Source organism: Lytechinus variegatus, chromosome 17, assembly GCF_018143015.1.
Source record: "Lytechinus variegatus isolate NC3 chromosome 17, Lvar_3.0, whole genome shotgun sequence".
In the NCBI taxonomy this organism is placed as follows: Eukaryota; Metazoa; Echinodermata; class Echinoidea; order Temnopleuroida; family Toxopneustidae; genus Lytechinus; species Lytechinus variegatus.
The window spans coordinates 17,546,644-17,569,949 of NC_054756.1; the positions used below are offsets into that span (position 1 = coordinate 17,546,644).

General features: G+C 36.0%; 1 protein-coding gene across 1 annotated transcript; it reads right to left on the reverse strand.

The window, feature by feature from the left end:
* Window positions 1-2,992: 2,992 nt before the first annotated feature.
* LOC121431280 (P-selectin-like) lies at window positions 2,993-14,564 on the reverse strand. The gene is made up of 4 exons (XM_041628789.1): window positions 14,380-14,564; window positions 9,764-9,792; window positions 8,239-8,595; window positions 2,993-3,450 (listed from the first exon to the last, which is right to left on the reverse strand). Exons 1-4 carry the CDS (start codon window positions 14,562-14,564, stop codon window positions 2,993-2,995), a joined length of 1,029 nt encoding a protein of 342 aa, XP_041484723.1.
* Window positions 14,565-23,306: the final 8,742 nt, after the last annotated feature.

The following is a 23,306-nucleotide window of genomic DNA, read 5'->3' on the forward strand; positions in this document are numbered from 1 at the left end:
ATCAGCCATATCAAAATAAAAAAAATAGCAATGGGTTGGCTCGAATGAATATCTATGGCCTACCACTAGTAATTAGGCCCGTGAGACCTGTATTGTATGGCACATGAAGGTTTCTTTTTAATTTACCTTCCTGGCTTTTCTTCAACATCTGTACACTCACTTTATCACAAAGAAATGCATGAAATATACAGATGTGTTATGTAATGACCATTTCTAATGTTACTCCTAATGTCTAGTGCCCTATGGATTTACACACATCCTACATGCCTATATGTAGCTCAACAATGGATGCAATGTAGGGCCCAAATCCTATAATGCAAATTGTAGATATGAATAGTGTGCATATCTGGATTCAAGATCTGTCCACAATATAAATACCAGATTCACATGAGTTTAATTAGATAACAATAAAAAGAAATGAGAATCAACATACAGCCAAGCCAGGGTGTAAGAGAAAGAGACAGGGGGTTAGATGGCTTGTATTCTAAATGGATGGGGGCTAGTCTGGCTAGAAGTCAGTAAAAGTTGAACAAGATAGCAGTAGAACTCATTCTCAGCCCCCCCCCCCACATACTAACTATGCTTTTCTCTACCCCCCCCCCCCCCCTCCCTCTTGAATCCACCACTCTTCAGCAAAAATTCTAAAGTTTTCTCTTCTCATTCCCTTCCCCATGAACCAATTTCACAAGCGCAATTGATTCAAGGCCTATCTAATGTGTATTTTATCTCGTGATGGGTGCAATACACGATTTACAGCAGCGCGCTCGTCGGTATACAAAAACACGTACACGACAACATGCAAGCAATTGCCCCAGTGACAAACACACGCACAGCCTACACAGCCTAGCCCAGGTACACAAACACAGAGTTAGTTACTAATGACAACTTGTTACCTGTAGTACCCCCTATGTAGCTTGTATAGCCATGAAGTTCAGTTTTTGGACCTCTTGATGATTGAAACATGTCTACTAGTAAAAACAATCTGCTACTGAAGAGTTGGGCAGGTATTTCATCCACTAAGGAATTCCCCATGTAATAGGCTATGGTCAAGGTATAGGTCTCACAGGCCTAATTCATTCCCCATAGACTCATGTGTTAAATTGGCACTTTAAAAAATTCATTAAAAATAAGGATGAAATTCGGGGGTCGAATGTTTACTACCAGTGGATAGGATTTATATCTGGCAATCCATATCTGACCCGAAAAGGGTCCCTCGACCGGCTCATTTTAAAAATAAATTGGCGTGTTTGAAGACACCGTCGGGGGGAGCAGATTCATCAACTCAAACAGCAAAATAGCCCTAATCCTTCCGCCAGTCAAAATATAGTCCAAAATTGGTGATATTTCTTCCCAATTAGGGAAAAGGAAGTTCAGTAATTACCAAAAATAGAATCAGTGTTGGATGGACAATCATATACATACACTTTGTCAATCAGCCATATCAAAATAAAAAAAAAAGCAATGGGTTGGCTCGAATGAATATCTATGGCCTACCACTAGTAATTAGGCCCGTGAGACCTACACTCATGCGCTGGCTGCATGTATATATCCATGTGTAGCGCTGCTGAAACGTAAACAACATACCGTAATCGGCCGATGTCCTCAGTGGTTACCGTACAAAATGTGGGCAGTTGTCACAAAGACTTTAATATAACTTTTAAAAGACACAATAATTCCATACTACATTTACAGTGTATTTTCTAGGATTTTTATCAATTATTTCAATGCATAACTATTTGATCCACCAGTAAAAAAAAGATATCTAAAACCTCTAAAAAAAAATTGAAATGCCCATGTAAGCAATACAAATCTTATCTTTTTATCACAATTAACATCTAAAACCTTTTCTCTCTCTCTCCCTCTCTATCTCGCTCTTTTGTATTCTTTAATTTCTCTATCTCTCTCTTCATCTCTTTCTCTGATTTTCCCTCCCTCTCTCTCATTTTCCCCACTATCTCTCTCTCTCTCATTCATTTTCCCCTCTGTCTCTCTGTCATTCATTTTCCCCTCTGTCTCTCATTTTTCCCATTCTCTGTCTCTCATTCTCCTCACTGTCTGACTCATTTTTCCCACCACTGTTTCTGTCTCACTCATTTTATCACCCCCCCCCCCTTCTCTCACATCTTTTCGACATCCTGCCATACTTATATATGATTGAGCAACCTTTAATTAAAAAAATTACAAACAACTGCAGTCTAATGTGCATTGTAAGGAACATGTGCAATGTACTTACATATTTATTTCCGACCAAATACATGTGATCATAACATTTCTATATCACAATAATTGCCTCTTGACTGGTTTCTGAATACACCGTGTTCTAATACATTTTTCCATTTTATAGTTAGATTTGGATTTCACTCTGTAATGATTATTGAAGTTCTTCCTCCAGTTCAACCCAAGATGCTTAACTTAATTGAACCTCCTATCTATATTGAAAGAGAAGTCTGCTATAAATCAGTTGTCTAAATATATTTCATCAATAAACTGCTCGGCTTTCAGTGTAAATAGGCAGTCTAGCTGTACTTACAAGAATGTCACCCCCTCCCCCCTCCACACACTTTGATAAAGAAAAATGACTCCTACCCCCTGTGCTGCCACGGGTAATTGCTGCTAGTAATTGTTAATTCATCATATTCATCAATATTTTATTATTAAGGCCGCAGAACTTGTTCACTGCGAAAATATATTTCTTACTTGAATATCAAGATAAAAGGGCAGTTGAAGCAATTGATGCTCGATAATTATATGATATGGATGTTGTCGTGAAATGGGGCGTTGATGACATTTGAACGACACTTTGATTCCATTGCAAAGTATCTGTGTCAATGAAATTAATATCATTGTGTTATAGTCTTGCAAATTTATAGTCTGGATAACTCTTCTAGTAAAATCAATGTATGAGTTATATTACTAAATAATTATATTTAGTGGAAGATCTATCTAGATTGATAAACTTTGTTTCAGAAGAAGGTGAATGCCAGTCGAAATATCAGATAGTGTGAAATCCTGGATATTGGGTATTCAGGGTTAGCATTAGGTCAGGTTTGTAGAGGTGTGAAATAAACTTACCTGGACAATCCGGGCCAAAGGTCTCCCAGTCGCCATAGTAACCACAGGTCAATGTTTGATTCGTCCTCGAAGGATCCATATCACAATCAAAGAAGACTTCATCATCGACTGCGTAGCTGTCATTCAGTGTCTGCCATGGGCCGAAACTAGCATGCATGGGTGCAGTGGGCGTGGCACACCTGACCGTACAGGTCGGAGGAGGGTTTGTCCAGTTCCCGGATGCAGTACACGTGATAGATGTGGCGCCATCCTTGATACTTGGTGGTGGACAGACGGGGGCGAAGTCGATGACGTCACTTGCGTTGTAAAATAAACTATCCTGCTGTGATTGGTCACCGTTTAAAATATATCCTGGATTAAAACAGTCTGATGGTGATTCTGTTGAAATTTAAAAAGAATAGGAAACGGATCTTTTTTCTCATTTGCGTTTTTACTTTATAAAATTGTAAAACTTGACTGAATAGAGATCTTACTTTTCCGGTCTTTAAAAGATGATTGATTGCTCAAAGTGATCTTACACATTGTCATGATATGAGTTCAAAAAGTGTTATACGGTATGTATCGTGATCAGGTGATGTAGATTGAGATATTATACTCAAAGTCACTGCGGATAGTTTCAGTTCCTCGGCACTGCAGGGAAGCTACTAGTCCAGATTGGACCTTGTTGTTTGGAAGTGCCCTTTCCCAAAAGCTAACATAGAGGGCACATGTCTCCCCATCTCTAATCAGCGCCAATCTACTCATCTTGACTCCCCTAGATTGGCGCTGATTAGAGATTGGGAGACAAGTGCCCTCTATGTTAGCTTTTGGGGAAGGGCACTTCCAAACAACAAGATTTATAGGGCACATGAGAGTAATTGAACCGCGCGCAAAGCATGCTGGACAGGCGTAAGTAAAGATCACATGACTTTATTGATTAAGATAATTCATTAAAAATAGATCAAATGTTTGTATATCAAAAGAAAAACGATAGACATAATGCTATGTTCATACTCTTTCATAATCAAGGCGTTTGGGGAGGCTAGACTGCATTTTTGTATTTCATTTTAATTATTATTACCCGCAATGCAGTTCTGGTTTTTGTGGCAATGAACTGGCCGAAATTATGGTTAGTCTTATTTCAGGCCATTTAACTTTTTATTGAGCTGGTCAAGTACCTGATTAACATATCAAGTCTTAATGTACTGTTAATTGTGACTAAGTAGTGAATTAAAGCAAAATCTATCGAGGGATTGATTTTTAATGATTTTTTGATGAGCTATGATATAACACGTGAGTGAATGGGGGTCTGTAATACTCATGTGTGCCCTATATCGCGACTACACTTCTACACTGTCGTTGCTATGGCTGGGCGTCGTCTGCTAGAAATCGGTGGTGAGAATGCTTCAAACAGTTTCATGCAAAGTGATAGGTTATGTTTAACAACATTTGATAAGTATGTAACTCGGCATTTAGTGCATTTATCGACTACGATGCTGAAATGACGCTTTCAAATGTATATTCAATGCTTATCATTTATCATGCAGAAATGTGAGTTTCTACTGCCAATAGGAGATCTGGTTGGTTTGAGAGTGTGAAATGAAACAAGTACTAGAAGGAACTTCAAAATTATAAAGAACTTCTAATTATCATCAGGATTCCTATTTTCAATATTTAGAGCACGCAGAGAAAGAAAGATGAACAAAACATTAAAATACATAAACTTGTCTCAGTCAGATGTAAAACATCATAGATTGCGCACTTGAATACTATTCACTTCGTTGAAAGCTACAGGAGGGGGGGGGTGCTGAGTCGGGGTACATACCCCCATCCTCCTGGCTTGTAAGCAGGGCGGGGTTGATGCCTATAACACCCCCCCCCCCTTCTTCCTCCAAATTAACGGTTATAATAGGGAAGAGAGGCGAAATGAGCAAAAGAAATGCTTACACTCTTTGTTTGTTATCAATTTTCTTTTATTTACTTTGTTTATTCTTATGCGAATACATAGGTAATAAATCACCACGAACGAAATTAAACATGTAAACAAAAAGTTGTAAATCCACACAATACATATTTAGCCCATTGATGGACATCAAGCAAGTAGAATTTGTAGCTGCAATACCATAGGAAGCGCACAAAATATATGAATGGAAGACTGCATTTTTACATTAAAATGAGGGGTGTCTAATGAGACGTTTTCTTCTCTTTTAACACGTTTAGTCAGATAAGGTATTGAATGCAAGGTATCAATCTCTTCAGGAGAACCCACTCTCTCTTTTGAGACCAAAATTTTCAACTTTTCGTCATTTGACCCACAGTATAGGGCACATGAGAGTAATTCAACCGCGCGCAAAGCATGCCGGACAGGCGTAAGTAAAGATCACATGACTTTATTGATTAAAATAATTCATTAAAAATAGATCAAATGTTTGTATATCAAAAGAAAAACGATAGACATAATGCTATGTTTATGCTCTTTCATAATCAAGGCGTTTGGGGAGGCTAGACTGCATTTTTGTATTTCATTTTAATTATTATTACCCACAATGCAGTTCTGGTTTTTGTGGCAATGAACTGGCCGAAATTATGGTTAGTCTTATTTCAGGCCATTTAACTTTTGATTGAGCTGGTGAAGTACCTGATTAACATATCAAGTCTTAATGTACTGTTAATTGTGACTAATGTCAGTGAATTAAAGCAAAATCTATCGAGGGTATGATTTTTAATGATTTTTTGATGAGCTATGATATAACACGTGAGTGAACGGGGGTCTGTAATAGTCATGGTCTCACGGGCCTAATTACTAGTGGTAGGCCATAGATATTCATTCGAGACAACCCATTGCTATTTTTTTTATTTTGATATGGCTGATTGACAAAGTGTATGCATATGATTGTCCATCTAACACTGATTCTATTTTTGGTAATTACTGAACTTCCTTTTCCCTAATTGGGAAGAAATATCACCAATTTTGGACTATATTATGACTGGCGGAAGGATTAGGGCTATTTTGCTGTTTGAGTTGATGAATCTGCTCCCCCCGACGGTGTCTTCAAACACGCCAATTTATTTTTAAAATGAGCCGGTCGAGGGACCCTTTTCTGGTCAGATATGGATTGCCAGATATAAATCCTATCCACTGGTAGTAAACATTCGACCCCCGAATTTCATCCTTATTTTTTATGAATTTTTTAAAGTGCCAATTTAACACATGAGTCTATGGGGAATGAATTAGGCCTGTGAGACCTCATGTGTGCCCTAGTAGATTGGCGCTGATTAGAGATTGGGAGACATGTGCCCTCTATGTTAGCTTTTGGGAAAGGGCACTTCCAAACAACAAGGTCCAATCTGGACTAGGAAGCTACCATCACCGTCGCTCAGTGCATTCAAGGAATTAATCCTATCGGGTACCCATTCACCTCACCTGGGTCGTGTAGCATAGTGTTGATAACTTTCTTGCTGAAGAAAAACATGCCACGACAAGGATTCGAACCCACGACCCTATGTTTGAAAGGCGAGAGAGTCAGAACCAGAGTTTGGTCATATCTCCCATATATGATTACACAGATATATTGTGTAACCCATTTTGATATTTTAATTTGTTAATTCACAAAAAAAAACACTTGTTTAAACAGGTTTACTAATAAGCAGGTGGGTGGTTTATAAAGCTGTTCGCAAGTTATGAGCAACTAAATTCAGACTTTAATAAGAGGAGAATGAAACCTTTGGAACAAGATCGCTTGTGTGAAAACAGAAAAATCAAAGAAACAGATCAACGAAAGTTATGAGAAAAATCGGACAAATAATGAGAAAGTTATGAGCATTTGAATATTGCGATCACTAATGCTATGGAGATAGCGAATTGGCAATGCGATAAAGATGTGTGATGTCACTTGTGAACAAATCTCCCCATTACTTTGGTATTATTTCACTAGAAATTGCCTCTTTTATCACATCTATCCATAAATCATGTGTTCTGTCTACATGAGGGCATGTAATACATTTTTTTTAAGAATACGTCATGGATAAAGAGTATGTATCATCATAACAAAAAGCAAAAAAAGACATTTTGAGGGTATTTTATAGTCCCCCAAAGGGAAAGTTGTTCATCAGTGACATCACACATCCTTGTCGCATTGCCAATGTGAGGATCTTCATAGCATTAGTGATTGCAATATTCAAATGCTCATGACTCTCATTATTTGTCCGATTTTTCTCAAACTTTTTTTTATTCTTATTCTTTGATTTTTCTGTTTCTACACAAGACTATTTGTTCCGAAGGGGCATTCCCCTTTAAGAACGACTGGTGATAATTTCTTGTGGTAAATGGTATATGCCAAAAATGTTCATTGGCGATGGGTTAGCGCACAAGAAAGGACCACCAGTCGCTCTTAACTTAGGAACATCTTTATGAAACAGCCCCAGGAGAGAAACAGAATTAGGACCATAATTTATGAGATTTAAATGTACTAAATCGCATAATCATTTTCTAAAGCCCATGGCAGATATTGATATTGCAGTAGTGCAATGAAATAAAAAAAATTGAGGGGACAGAGTGTGATGTGTGTGGTGAAAATTCTTAAACTGTTTAAAATTATAATCTATGTTTCATGATTTTGTGATAGATTGTGAGGTTGCTGTTATTGAAGTTAACTTACCCTTTTTCTTTATCCCCCCCCCCTTTGTCTTTTCTTGGTCGTGGACTATTTGGGGGTTATGACTACCCCGAGCCCCTCCCCCGTCTGCAGGCCAGTGCGCCAGTGCATTTTTATCATGTTGATAGGAAGTAAGTCAACCTAAAATTGTTTTTTTTTTACTCGAATGAATATTTGGAGATTATAAATTTACAGGCTTTCATTCCATACCCTTCTAGCTATTTCCTCTGTACACATAGGTTGTATATATTTAAATTCTTTATGGAAATTGATTTCATATGAATTTTTGTTAACAAAAATGAGGAAATTTTGTTAAATGGAGGAAAATAAATGTTTATTTGAAGTGAAATGAAATTTAGGGGAGCGTGTGTGGGTGGGTGTGTGTGTGTCTTCCTTAGCGTCTTTTCTGTCTTTCTTCTGTTTGGAAGTGGTTTCAATAATTTAAAGATCATAACCTGTAGCTGCCACTATACCCCCCCCCTGCATCATTTTAGAACATGGTGCCTATAATCCAAATTGTTATATTACTTACCATTGATTTGGTAGATGCTTTGCTGAATATCTGCTCCACACATTTGACTTGAATTTCCTGCACATGGTCTGTTACATGTATCATTCCCATCTGGTTGGCCCAGAACATTATAAGGTGCAAAGAATCCACCACAAAGGCACTGTGTGCCTGCTTGAAGTCCAAAATATCTCATGTTCTGATCAACACAAATATCTCTGCATAGTTCAATTGTCATCTCTTGAGATTGACAATACTGAACCTGTGGTCCACATGTATTCTGACATGAATCGGAAGGGTATGTATCTTTTTCACAGTAAATCAGATCTGGGAGTGATTCTCTTCTGTTATTGTCATAGAAACATCCAAGGTATGTGTATCCTGAACAAAGAAAGGACAGACAAATAGTAAAGAATAATAAACGAGGATTCGACAAAAAAGTCTTACAGTGAGGTAGTTTTGAGCCCCGATATCGTCAGAATCACGACCATAAACAATCAGTACGTATCATTACAGATAGGCAAATACTTTTCTTTTACCATGATATTTTGGACCTCCATAAGGCATACTTTCGCGTGTTTTCAGGAGATGCTTTATCGTAGCGATTTTAAAGATAATGAAAATTGATGGTGAGTAAAACACTTTGAAGAAAGGATATCAAAAATCATTCACAAAGATGTAATAGGAAGTTCTTGCTCCGTGATGTTCAGCATTTTTAAGAACACAGTAAATGCATTTAAAATGCCCGTCAAATGAGAGAACTGGAAGGTCATTGTCGAAAATTGGTGATTGAAGCAAAACTGTAGTTTCACCCTTAGCTTCGGAGCTGACAGAAGATGGCTGATGTGTCACTTGTCCAAAGCCCCGGATGAAAATTCTTTTTTGATTCACGAAGACTTCTCTGTTAATCATTGTCATGAAAGTCATTTTTACAACACATTTTCTGTGTCCTTAAATTCGTCGTGCAGTGAAAACAACTCAATGAACTCTAGCGTGAACAAAAGGAGCATAGAGCTATAGCTCTATGGAAGGGGAGTGCTCTATGGTGAAGGTCGGATCCATTTCTTATCTTTTTTTTATCTTATTTCGCGTTCAGCACGTTTTGATGATGAGATTTAACAGTTAAGCTTTAATTCCCAAGCAGGTTTTTATAAAATCCAATGCCAAACGTACATTCAAGCTTGACCTTAGTCCGTTGTAAGGGATTTTGTATTATCTTTAATTACCCATCTTTTTAAATCCAATTTTAGACAATTTACATGATTTGAGGCGAATTATAGCTAAGACGTATGGTAATTGCATTTCTAAATGGCGTGTAGCATTTTTAGATTTCTTTGTAAATTCATTTTTATAAGACAGACATAATGACAGGCTGCTTGTGATGGATTTCCAAAAATGAGTTATCTTTACAAAATTGTGTTCACCTGATAATACTTAAGAATTCGAGTCAAACAAAACTGTCCTTTATTATTATGCAAGAGAGTAATCATTATGAAACAAGCACCGAAAATAGGTAGAACCATGCAGGAAATAGCACATCGGCACTTACCTTGAGCCAAAGCAAAGTTCAGTCGTAAGCTGATACATGTAAGAATTATATAATTGATATACGAATTCATATTGAAATAGCAGTTCGAATAATGCTCCACGAATATCACCTTTTACTCATAATGGAGGTACAAAAATCCGTTTGATGTAATTGTTTGACGTATTCTTTATTAGACTGTTTGTTGCACGCTAAGATTAATATGTCTACGAGTCACTCGACATGGGCTGCTGTGCCCGCTTTCATTCCAAATTAATGTACAAAATCATTTTATGTGTATTCATTTTGCACCAAACAAAAATGAAATTTTGGCAGGCGCACATTAGACCTCATGGTCGACTGCTCTTTTGTTGAGAATTAGACATTGTGTGCTGACTCCGATAGATTCACACATGCACACCCTACCCCCCCCCCCCAGCAAAGCTAGATATTCAAAGCCTTATCCACTCCGGTGACTGTTTGCCCCAAACAGGGAAACACAAACAAAATTGTTATTGTCATTCCATCAGATTTCTATGTGCAATTAGAATATTCAAGCATTTAAAACTTTACTTTTTAATAAAAATGCCAAATTTTTACTTCCTCGCTTCGCTCGCTCGCAACTGTATTCAAAAGGTTAATTCTGCCCGATATACGCCAGATCTGGCCCGTCATTTTTTTTCGTCTAATTATTCCACTGCCTGTTTATTTATGACCGGGAATGTGGGGGGGGGCTCTTGCCCCTCTGGCCACCGACCCCTGACAGAACAAGACTCACCAAGCATTCTCCGTCAGCTCATTGCTTTGTTTTTCAAGATCTGTCAAATAGGTCGATATCAAGAATGTTTTCATGCAACTTTTTTCAACCATGCGTCAGTCTTATTTACGAACAAAATCTAATATTAAGCATGTTAAGGAAGAAAAACTGATATTTGATTTAAGAACTTTGTTTTCCGAATAGATAGCGGTGAAAGACAGAATATCGTAACTTGCGCGTGCAAGTAGAAATTTGGTAGAACCACTTTCAATTGCGGTGCCTCAGTCATAAAAAGCATTTTGAACGTGGAGATGGGCTTCAAGTGAAGGAGGGGAGGCATTTCTTTTCATTGATGTACATCTAATGAAGAAAACCTATGATTATTATGGCAAAAAATAGAGTCAATTACGGGTTCGTTTTTTTCCATAATGTGATGCACTGTATATGACTTAACCCTAAAAATACTGGGGGGCTGAATCAGCCTTGCCCCCCCCCCCTATACATTTTTGGTGATAAATCTGCCGCGAATATTTTTTTGACCACGTCGCTCACTGACTTTTTACATTTAATTCTCACGCAAATTTTGAGACCAAATTTGCGACCCCGGTACGCGGTTCAAAAATTACGCAACATTTCGTAAGTGCATGCAGACCCAAAATTGCACAAAAACGTGAATTTGTGTACAAATCCAATGCAAATAGAGTTTTTAGCCAAAATTTTATAAATGTATCATTATTTTTCCTTTTACTGATGAAATCAATTAATTCCATCATATTTATGGTCCGAATAAAGTCCCTGACAATTTCCATTGGAAAAACAATAAAAGACAAAAAGTCGAAAAACAAGGAAATACATAAGAAATTTAGAAAACAATAAAATACATAAGAAAATAAAATGTGATTTTGATTTTTTTTAGTATAACATTTGATCAGATTCATATAACGTGTCTGTGTACCAAAAATTAGAATGTTAGGGGCATTATTTAGTTAATTAAAGCAAAATTTTGATTGTATGCATAAATTAGCATAATTAATTAGCAATGACATTTTTCGCAGAATTTGATCTTGTAGTTTGGTAGATTATGCCATGGATAACGCGCGTGCCAAGTTTCGTCGCGATCGCGCAATCGACGACCGAGATCATAAGGGGGGCTGAATCAGCCTCCCCCCCCCCCATCTTCTTAGGTGTCGAAATAGCCCAGTCTATTAAGGGTTAAGGGGAAGAAGATCCCGAAGAAGAGAAGGTTGTAAAAATAGCATAAAAATGATAACAATCTCGGTGAAGGTTTGAGGAAAATCCATTGCAATTTAAAAAAGTTATTGAAATTTAAATTTAAACTAGCGCCTGCCCCAAATGTTATGTAATAAAAGATGCATAAATTTCAATATTTTCATGGTTCGTATCGATTTATCTTTGGGTTTCTTTTTTAGAAACAGATGTGAAATGATTTGTCTATTGATACATGTATGCTGAAGGTACAATACAAACTCTTTTCAATTTTCTGAGAAAATGACATTTCGTTGATTTTTTTCCATATATGGTTATATAAAATTTTGATGAATTTTAACGTCATATGCGATAGGTAGGAAAGCTGCTCGCATATGACGTTAAAATTTATCAAAATTTTATGGATTCCTCTCAAACCTTCGACTGCTATTTTTACAATAAACTTGTTGTTAGACTGAACTTCCCCTTTGATATTTCTAAGCGCTTTAAATTGTAATTGTTATTATACAAAAGAGGTCAGATGTTAAATGGACCAGAAAACATGTATACCTCCCTAAAAAACTTTAGTGATCAGTAACTTTTTCAAACTTTTAATCATACAAAAAATATTCAACCATACTTAGAAAATAAATGGTTTTATTTAACAAAGATTATTGCGATCAGGAGGCCGAAGTACAGATATTTAGGCCAACATCGAATTTACAGGAAAGCACAACATAATGATGTTAATATCATACAAAGTTTTTAGGTGTTTTAATAGATGAAAAATTATCATGGAGTATTCATATTTCTACTATTACAAATAAGGTAGCAAAAAGATGTTGGTGTTATCAGCAAACTCCGTCATATTCTCCCTCAAAGAGTTCTTTTGACTTTATATAATACATTAATCTTATCTTACCTAAGTTATTGCAATATTGTATGGGCTAATACTTATCATTCAAAACTACAACCATTGTATCTTCTCCAAAAGAAAGTAGTCAGAATATGCACTCATTCTCATTATTTGGCACATACAAAAGATCTTTTTATTCAACTGAATGTACTTAATATATTTAATCTAAATGATTACCAATGTGCAATACTGATATTTAAAAATGAAATAATATTCTTCCTAGCACAGTTTCATGTATGGTAAATAAAAATTGTAATATACATACTTATAACACAAGAACTAGGGAAAATTATCATTTATACCCAGTTGCAAAAAATCATACACTTCAATCTTTCCGACATCGTGCCCCAAAATTTGGAATAGTCTTTCAATTGAAATTCGATCTTGTAAAACACTTAACGTATTTAATAGGAAGCTTAAGAAATATTTGCTGACATCTTGAATATTTTAGATATGCTGCTTTGTATAGGGTTGTGTGGTATCTGTCCTATTCTTCTGTTAATTTAATTTCAATATAGTTTTATATCTGGTTTTATTTCAATATTGACAATAATTTATTTCCCCCTACTAGGGTAGCCTGCTCGACAAGCCATCTGGCCTTTTTTGGCTTTCCCCTAATTCCTGTAAATTGCAATATGTTAACATTATTCGTATATACCATGTATACCAAATTATTGTTTAATCCTTGTTTCTATTGTGTGTAGATATATGTATTTTCTTAATGTTATTTTTATATGGAATTTGAAATAAAATGAACTGAACTGAACTGAATATTCATTTGGGAGCAAGGGCATAATCATATCATTAAATAACCAAAAAAAAAATACATACGTGCTCATTCCAGTGAGGCAAGAATTGTTTAACAATTATTTCAAATCGTTGGAGCGTATATGTACTTTAAAATCATTCTAAATTATATAATATTTATAACTATAAGTGACGAAATTCTTTCTCTCTCTCTCTCTTCAATGGTGTTTGGGGATTTGAAAGTTTACGGTATAGGCCATCTTGCATAAATACGTTAACATTCTCAATCCTGTTGATTTCATCATTCAAGGGAACTTTTTTTAGGCTGCAGTGCTACAATGCCACAGCTGAACAGGGCGATCCTTCCAATGTTATTTTTGAGACGGCCATCAGCGGATCATCTAGGCATGCGCACTTTGTTCAAAATACTTAACAGGAACCAATCACAGTGGTTCTTTCATAATTGCATAAATTGCTGAGAAGATTCATGAAGCAATATTTTATTCTGATTACACTTCTGTCCCTATCAAAAGTTCTCATTTTCCCATAAACATAAACCAACAACACTTTTCAATTCATACAAAATCAAAGTACGTGAAGAGTTTTCAAGAAATTAATACGTTACCAAACAATAAATGTATAACCAAATTAACAGTCATTTTAATTCATTCATCAGCAACCATAAATGGGCTAAAAAAATATATCCTATGACAAATTACTCAATTGCCTCTCCCACAACAATCACAACTCCTGGGGCCCGTTGCAGAAAGAGTTGCAATCGATCGCAACAATAAAAATCATGCAAAACTTGATTTTCAACCAATCAACATCGCGCATTTGGGACTTGCGATTGATTTTTTGACTTGCGTTTAAACGCAGCTCTTTCTGCAACGGACCCCTGATCTAATTTTAATGATCCTCGTTATATTTCTATGAAGTTGTTTATTTTTATCATTATTTACAAAGATTCCGCGAATAAATCTGCACGCAGCCATACAATTCATTCCACCCTACAGATTGTTGATCTCGTAAGTAAAATCTTTGTCATCAAAATTGGCAGGACGACCCTCAAGAGCTTCGTAAGCGTGTTCTTTCATGTCACCGGCATCACTTATGTATTCAATGCCGCTACTTTCATTAACTTGGTGTGCAGATCCTGTCTTGATAATGGCAGTGTCGTATGGTACTGGTTTTGCCATTTCTACACTTTCAGAATTGAATCCGGGGGACTGACCATGTCTCACCCTCATATCTGATGAGTGATTTGTATTACGCCTCCTGAAAAAAATAGATGATATTTTCGGGAAAATAACAGGAGTTCTATAATAGTGTCTGTAGTAGCATTAGTAATAGCAATAGTAGCAGTTATGGTAGAAGCAGATGTAGAAGCTGAGTACTGCTACTACTTTCTGTGATTGATTTATTTCGATTGAATATCCACAAGCCATCAATAATTCTTCGTGCAAGGGCAAGGATAGTATACTGTACCAGGGTCTAGCCCTAGTCCTAGGGATCTACCAACCCTGCCAGGCGGCGAAGTTATTTTTCCCCCATCGCAGTTCCGGACTCCAATATGAATATTCATGATTTGCGCCTCTGGAATAAGAGTACGCATGTGTGTGGACTTGTAAAATTGTGGTCATTTGCGTTCCCATGAATGAATAGGTCTTAGGCTTACTAAAGATAGAAGTCCAGATATGCCCATATAGCAAAGGAGCCACGATGAATTGGAAACGAAAAAGTTCGACCCTGTTAGCCCCCCCCCAAAAAAAAATGGTTATGAGAACGAACATTCGTCAGATTATAATATCCCAGGATCGAAAACCACACCTCAGATATCATTAATTACTCCAAAAAAATCTAAACTGTCTAGCTAAAAGTTAAACGATCATTATTATTTAAAGGATACACACAAAGAAAATTCACGAAAGTGATGATTATAGACAAATTATATATGAATGGAAAGGTCTTGTCTTTTTATACACAAATATGTCACTAAAAAGTCTTACAGATGTTGTGGAAATGCAAGAAATGAAATTAATAGAGACCCTTCTCAGCCCCCCAGCCGCCCCCAGGCAGACATTCACGCGATCGAAAACAGTCGAGAATAATGACGTCACATGATCGACTACACACTATCTCTCTGTGCATAATACACTGATACACCTTCCTGGTCTCTATTTTTCTTCGAATTTACCGTTTTCTTCATGTGTTGTGATATCCGATTTCGACATCTTCAGACTATAAGAGAACCAGAACTGTGTTACTTTGTCCATTTTTATTGAATTATGAACTGGAAAGACCGATTTTGTCCACTCGACAGTCTTCGTTGTGTTGCTCTGATTCCAAGCTGTACGATCCCATTCACTTGCTGCCGATGCAGGTTACGCTGTTTGATCCAGTCAAAAGTCAACTCAAGGTAAGCATGTTTGGAAACTGTAGTCTGTACTTGTTCTGACGATGCATTCAGGTCAGATGACAGATACAGATCTGATATAATTTTAGAATCATGCATTTTGGCATGACTACTATTAAAATTAAAAAGTCTTTATTTTAGAAATAATGTTTTTGCACAATTCCAGCAGATTTTTCTTCACAAAGACTTCACTTTCAGTCAGATTTCTAAATAAACTGGTCAGGACTCAGGCGATTAAATTATTTAGGAGCACTGGCATGGACCATGGCTGAAAATATGCTGTTTCAGAGGAATGTTTGGCATTATCGTAGTTTTTGTCACCAGTCCATTCACTGCCGTTTATTTCGTCAACGGCGGTGATCCACTCCCATTGACTTTGTACACAACGAGCGCACAAACACCAAATTTCACGATAAGGCCGAATGTTTTCACGATAAGGCCAAATGTTTAAGTTTTTATTATACACAGGTCTAGTACCCAATGCGTTTATGCTCAGGAGGGCCCTGTATCGTATACATCCAGATACACAGAATTATATCACCATAATGCCGATGTCATGAAGCAAGACAAATTTTCAGCAGTGGTTACCCTGATCATGCTGATTCCTGGCCAAAACTAGAGTCTGGTGTTTCTTTCTGATTAGAGTGCTTCTACATATAAATGCGTAGTGCCTTCAACATAAAACAATGAAGATAAATGCACTCTTTGTAATGACACAGAGTACCGTACCTCAAGTGATTCACTACCGCTAAGCGGTAAGTAGATTGGGGCCTACACAAACATCACTTGAGCGTTGAGGTAGAGCACCAGTGTTCTGAGTGGAATTTTTCAGGTGTCTAAACCTACTATTATTTGTTGTTGACCGGGAATTACATGCCACCGCACGTCGTCAATCATCAAGATAATGAAATTCATACTCTGATTTGATTATTTAAATTATTTCTTTATTTTTTCTCTCTTCTACACACAGATCTGCACACTTGCTGACTCTGGTGACTTCTGGTCTCTGCTCGCTACTTCAATCTGGGAGATTCCATCATGTCCTCTTACTGATTTTGATATAGCCATTTTTTTCTTCACTCTTTCCAGGAGCTACGATGCAAGTTTTGGACTGATAATGATGCAACAGAAAATTTATCTTTATCGATCTTGGAAACGATTTTGAGCACAGTTTTGGAGAGAACTAAAAAAATTGACTTGGACAGGAATACAGCTTGTCGAAAATAAGAACACACAACTTAAAACGAAAAAACAATTTTAATGTTATTAGGGCATTTTGCAAGAAATTTTCTAATCAATCACACGTCCCAAATCAAGGGTAAGTCCTTTGATTAAAGACAAACATGTACATGTAGTTGAACTGCTATTGCAACTCGACCTTATTACGCTTGAATTTGAATTTAAGACTTACGCTTGATTTGCAATGGAACATAAGTTTCTTGCAGTGCCCCATATTTAGATATCTAACGTGCTGATTTTTCTCGAAAGGTATAATATATTTGTCCTTTTAAACGGTATTTGAATATGGGTACGCCTTTTATTTGTTTTCCACAATATTTATTGCATGTACATGTATGAACAGAAGTGAAATATTTATTGTGAAGCACTGAATGTTGTGTGCTGTTGTGTGATGGTTCATCATTTTTTTTGTTCTAAGACTGTAAGCCTGGTGGGTGTGAGGAAGTGGCCTGGATGAAAGAAAAGTGAACATGTGCCCAATTACAGATTTGCATATTTTAAGACAATTTTGTTTCTGGATAAATATTGCTATGCATTCCCTACATTAAGAGTAAAGGAGAAGTCCACACAATCAAAAATTCATTTGAATTTAAAGAAAAATAAGATATTGCAGGAAATTTCATAAAAACTTTGATTCAAATTTATATAATTACTACTCTAACATTGAGAAATTTTGCCTAATTTATAAAACGATGATATGCTCATCGGTGTCGATGTGTAAATTACACTAACCGTTATGTCACACGCACTAAGTTCTTTTGTATTTTGTTGTTTGATATATTTACATGACATGTAGATTTGATATTTAATTTTCTATTTATTTTCTGAAAAATTTTCAGAGGGATTTTAATTCCTCCAAATAACATTTAGAGTTACAGTTCCGTAAATGTAACCTATTGTGTTCGGATGAACAAATTCCTATACTCAAATCTGCAAAGAATAAAAAAACAAAATGCCACAAAAAAATTAGAAACGAATGTGATGTGAGTGACAACACTAATTTGCATATCATTGTTTTGTGACTGTTTTGAGTAAAAACAGCAAGGGAAATTACTCTATTTAAATAATTTTTAGTTGATGTGGACTTGACTTTTAACTCATCCTGTACCCCTCCCATCCCAAATAAGAGTAGAATCTAATCAAGAACTTGAAAATCAAAAGCAGCAATTAAATAAGATTTGATAAATACAGGTCTGAATGGGATTTCACAAGAAAAAAAAGCTGGGTAGGGACGAGAAGGAATAAAAAAAATAACCAAACCAATCCGAGTTTTGAACCAGGGTCCTCGCACACGACAAAACGTTGGCCAACATGTTTGGCCACAGACCATTCTCTACGTCACAATGGGCTTTTAAGGTATATGAAACAAAGTCCGCTCGCCGCTGTGGGCTAATCATGTTTCGACAATTCAACTGCAAATTCAATCATTTCGCGATGGATATTGCCATGTTATTTTGTGGTTCCTGACTTTGTTACGTAATGAAATTTCATAATTTTTTTTCAGTCGTGACGAAGAATGTCTATGCTTTATATTGATTATAATATCAATTTGTCGCAAGTGTGATTTCTAAGTGAAAATATGCTTTGTTTATTCAAATATATTTCTTGAAAAAAAATCATTTTTTCGAAGCTAAATATCGGTTACCAAAATACGTTAAATGTGCACTTTATTTCACTGTTCAGTAAATTCAAACTTTTATCTATATAACAAGACCAATCTTGTGAGGAATAAACAATTCTAAGAGCAAAAAACGCTGATTGGAAAGATCGTCTTCAATGGGCTGCTGTCAGCTCAGCTGCTCACGCTCATTGTGTGACGTCACTCAGCTGGAGCTCGCAAGAGGACCGATGGAAGGCAGAAATATGGCATGAAAATAAATCATTTTTGAGAGCTGATTTCTGCAAACTCTAATGACTATTTTGAAAAGCGAAGTTATATATCTGATTAGTAATACTTCCCCTTTACAATGATGACCACAAAAAGGCATTATAAAATACTTTGGATTCTTCGGGTGTCTCCTTTAAAAGCCAATCGCAGAAAAATACATGAGACACAAATGAGTATTCACTACGTGTGCAAAAGTTAATGGGGAAAGGGGTGTCAGATATCGGGGTGTAAGCACCCCTTGACAGATCAGTATCAGTCTCTCCTAAAAGTTAAGGAAGAAGAACCGTTAAAGAATGAGCCACATGATATGATAAACAAAAGTTGACCTACACTAGTCGATATGTGAAGATAAAAAGGATGACAAAGACCAGAAGAGCGCAGGATAGGACAACTACAGCAATAATCCATGGGGTCGTGTCTGAAATGTAAAAGATGAAAATAATTTGCTATGATGATAATGAAAAGTGCATGGCGTACTGTCGGTCACGCCATTGTGAGGGCACGATAAAATGTGAGACACTTCGATATCCAGGTAGGTAGACAACATCGTAACAGAGATTGGGAGGGTTTTCCTCTCTCACTCTGTTACTTCCCATTAAAAAATAATTAGAAAATTTTAGTATTGTCTCCGTGAATAAAAATACGATAACTTATTTGAACTACATTAATTTGGAAGACTAATTTGTACAAAAGAAATTGAATTTTGTACATACCGACCTAAACAAGGTTTAAGAAATAACCTTTGAGAGTTTCCGCACAGCTACACAGAATGAATCCAACAACTCAGTATATCAATGAAAATGTAAGTCGATGGTCGGCGAATCGAAACGGCAGTTTCGCCCAAGAATCTGGATAAACGGCATAATCATTTGCGATTTTCCGTCGGCTATGAAAAATCAGACAAAGATGCTGTTTCGATTAACGGACCCTTGACATTAGGCAAGACGAGCCCAATTTAAAGCAAGAATATTAGACGAATCACTAGGCAATAACGCGAAATTTGCCGATACAAGCCCCGAGTTTCAAGGTTAACTCCGGAAAATTTGCTGCAAGACTTTCTACCGTAACATAAACCGTAAACCGAAAGGTTGCATGTCTTGTAAATTACCTTTAACATAATTTAGACCGGGAATATACGATTTCAGCGTGAGAAAAGCATTTATCACAGTGAATATGATAAATATTTAACATAGGCAATTTTCTTTCTTTAGCGAGTAAATCTAACAGTAAATTTAGCATGTAAAATCAAACAACCCTTAGCATTTCCATACCAAACTTACTAGTCTGATTACAATCGTTGCCAAAAGTTGTTGATTCATCGATGACACCCAAGGATGACGAACCTTGTCCTCCATCTGATGATGTCATCATGATCGTCGGTTCCGACGTGATATCATCTCTGCTAGTTTGTGATGACGGATTCAATGAGGAGGGCGACATCGAAGTCGGTTGATATGCTGTAAAATAAGGTGCCAAATCGGCAGTCAGTGAATAATCCAAATGCAGCAATTTCTCCAGATTTATACTCTCTTAATAGGGGTGGCCTGGGGCGAGAAAACCTTCCAACCCTCATAAAGCAGCTTTATATAACCCCGATAACCCGCCCTACAGAAAAGAATTTCAGAAGCCCCCCCCCCTCTTCCCTCCCCTGAAAAGAAATTAATGTTATAAAATAAAATGAAGCTAAATAGAATTGAAAGGATAAGATAAAATGAAATTAAATTAAATTAAATAATTCGGGTTTTTTAATTAATTAAATTTAAAAAAAAAAAAGAAAAGAAAGAAAGAAAATAAAATAAAATAAAATAAAATAAAACAAAATGGAAAAAATACAAAATTTACAAGAATTAGTAAGTTAGAGCGTTATACTAGAACTGTTTCACCGGATTTCACCTAATCATTTTTAAACAGTGAATTATGTTAGAGAACAAACAAACTCACAAATTTTAATAATAATAATAATAGTCAGTTCTTGCATAGTGCATGATACATAATGAACAACGTCTCTATTATTACCCTGGTTTTAGCTGGACTGCCTATAGGCGCTCAAGCATTCAAGGAATTTCTTCCTACAGGGTACCCTTTCACCTCACCTGGGTTGAGTGCAGCTCAATGTGGATACATTTCTTGCTGAAGGAAATTACCCCATGGCTTGGATTCGAACCCACGACCCTATGTTTCAGAAGACTAATTTACTGGGCCAAAACGCTCCTCCATTTTAATTGTGAATATTTGATAATTGAAAGAAGAATGAATTAAACTAGCAATTACGAAAAAAAAGTCGCCAAATTAATTTTAGTTACCTTCTTTAGAAGTGGTTGTTGCATCGGTTGTTGGAATTTGAGGCTTTGAGATTGTTGTTGCAGTTGTAGGTGTTGGTATTGTTGTTGCAGTTGTAGAAGCTGAAGTTGGTGGTGCTGCTGCAGTGGTCAAAATTGGATCATAAATAACTGGGTTATTGGATTCTAAAGATAATACATTATCATGGTGAAACAGTTTTAGGTATGTCTTTACAAATATTCATCAGGTGGGCCTATGATGTTATTTCCCCATTTGTTTTTTTTTTTTTTTTTTTTTATTATAAGAAATTAGGTTTATTCAAGATTTCTCTACCAAAAATTCAAACTATTTATTGACAACTGATTAAGAGCATTTAATTATTTATTGTTGCAACTTATTTCACAATAATGGAAACACATCATTTACACATTTGTTAAATAAAATGAAACAATAATTATGATTTCATGTAATAACATAAGAAGGGAAAATGGGGATGTGACATCAACCGATTTCTTTGTGAATTTTACTCTATTTATTTATATATAGATATTTTCAGCCAGGAGCATCCCTTTAGTATAATTAATTCGAAGTTATTATAACCTTGTAGTATGCATTCATATATGCCTCAGTATTTTAGTCCCATGGAGCGATACCTATCGGGTTCGGGTCTTGGATGTTTTTCATCATGGTTCGCCAAGTCAAGACACCCAAACCGAAGAAAAATATTGTGATGTCATCATTTTGTTCATTTTTTAGAGAGAGAGATCGATTGATCAATGAAGCTCAGACATGTGATTGATTATCCAGATTGGTTTATTCTGTTTAAGAATATTCTTATTCAAGGAAAAGAGCAGGTAAGGTGAAAACCTAGGCCTTTTGAAGTTAGGTCAGGTTGTAGAGGTGTGAAATTATATATTTCTCTTAAATCATTCAGTAATGCTATCAACCAACATGGAACGACTCGGATGTCTTGATTGTTCATCTTAATATGCAGTAGCATCTTCGGTAATTTCGACACATGTCCAATATAATTCCCTCATACGCATTTCCTTCTAAATTATTGACAGAAAGGGTATGTACAGGATGATATTAAATGTTATTATACCTGTCACTATAGTTTGACGAGTACTAATACCGTCACCTCTATTTGTAGATGAAAGCACTAGCGTGGTCGAGAGCGACATCGTTGTGGATATCGAGGTGGTGGTTGATGGTGTTGTTGAAACCGTTGTTGACAGTGCTTATTAGTTGAAGGGTTAGTAGATATACATGTAAATGGATTAAATTAGTTTGACTAATTGCGATGGTTATTGATGACTAGATGAAAATCAACAGCTATATGATTTTTGTTAAACTAGATAATAAAATGAATGTGGTAAAACTAATTGAACTATCGTGGCTACGATCAAATAATATTTTGTTTGTGTCTAAAATCACAGAGGGGTTCCAAGTTCATTCGCTCGAATATGACCCACCCCCTCCCCCCAAAAAAAATCCAAAAGAACCATATATAATTTTCTTATGTCTCGGAAATCCGGAAATTTGAATACAAATAAATGTACTACATCTAAAAAAAGACTGATCATATATTTTCATCCTTTAATAAAATGTTTCTTTTATCATCTACCAAATATATTCGCCTTACATCCCCCCTTTCAACCCTTGGCGACAATGTAAGTTATATGATTTTTTGGAAAAATAACCAGTACCCTTTTTTGAGTATTGTTTCATTCGGGATTATGAAAACGAAACATCAGTGCCTCATATTGAATACAAAGGTTAGATCAGTTCCACATTAAAAAAGAAGATCTTACAATGGTGGAAACCTTGTTATTATGGTAACTACCATGGTAACAGTGCTTTAGTATGCAATCATAATAAATGTTTCCATAGTATGTACTATAATTGTTAATTTATCATATTCATTAATATTTTATTATTCATGCCGCATAACTTGTTCACTGCAAAAATATATTTCTTACTTGAATATTAAGATAAGAGGGCAGTTGAAGCAATTAATGTTCGATAATTACATTAAATGGATGTTGTCGTGAAATGGGGCGTTGATGACATTTTAACGACACTTTGATTTCGTTGCAAAGTATCTGTGTCAATGAA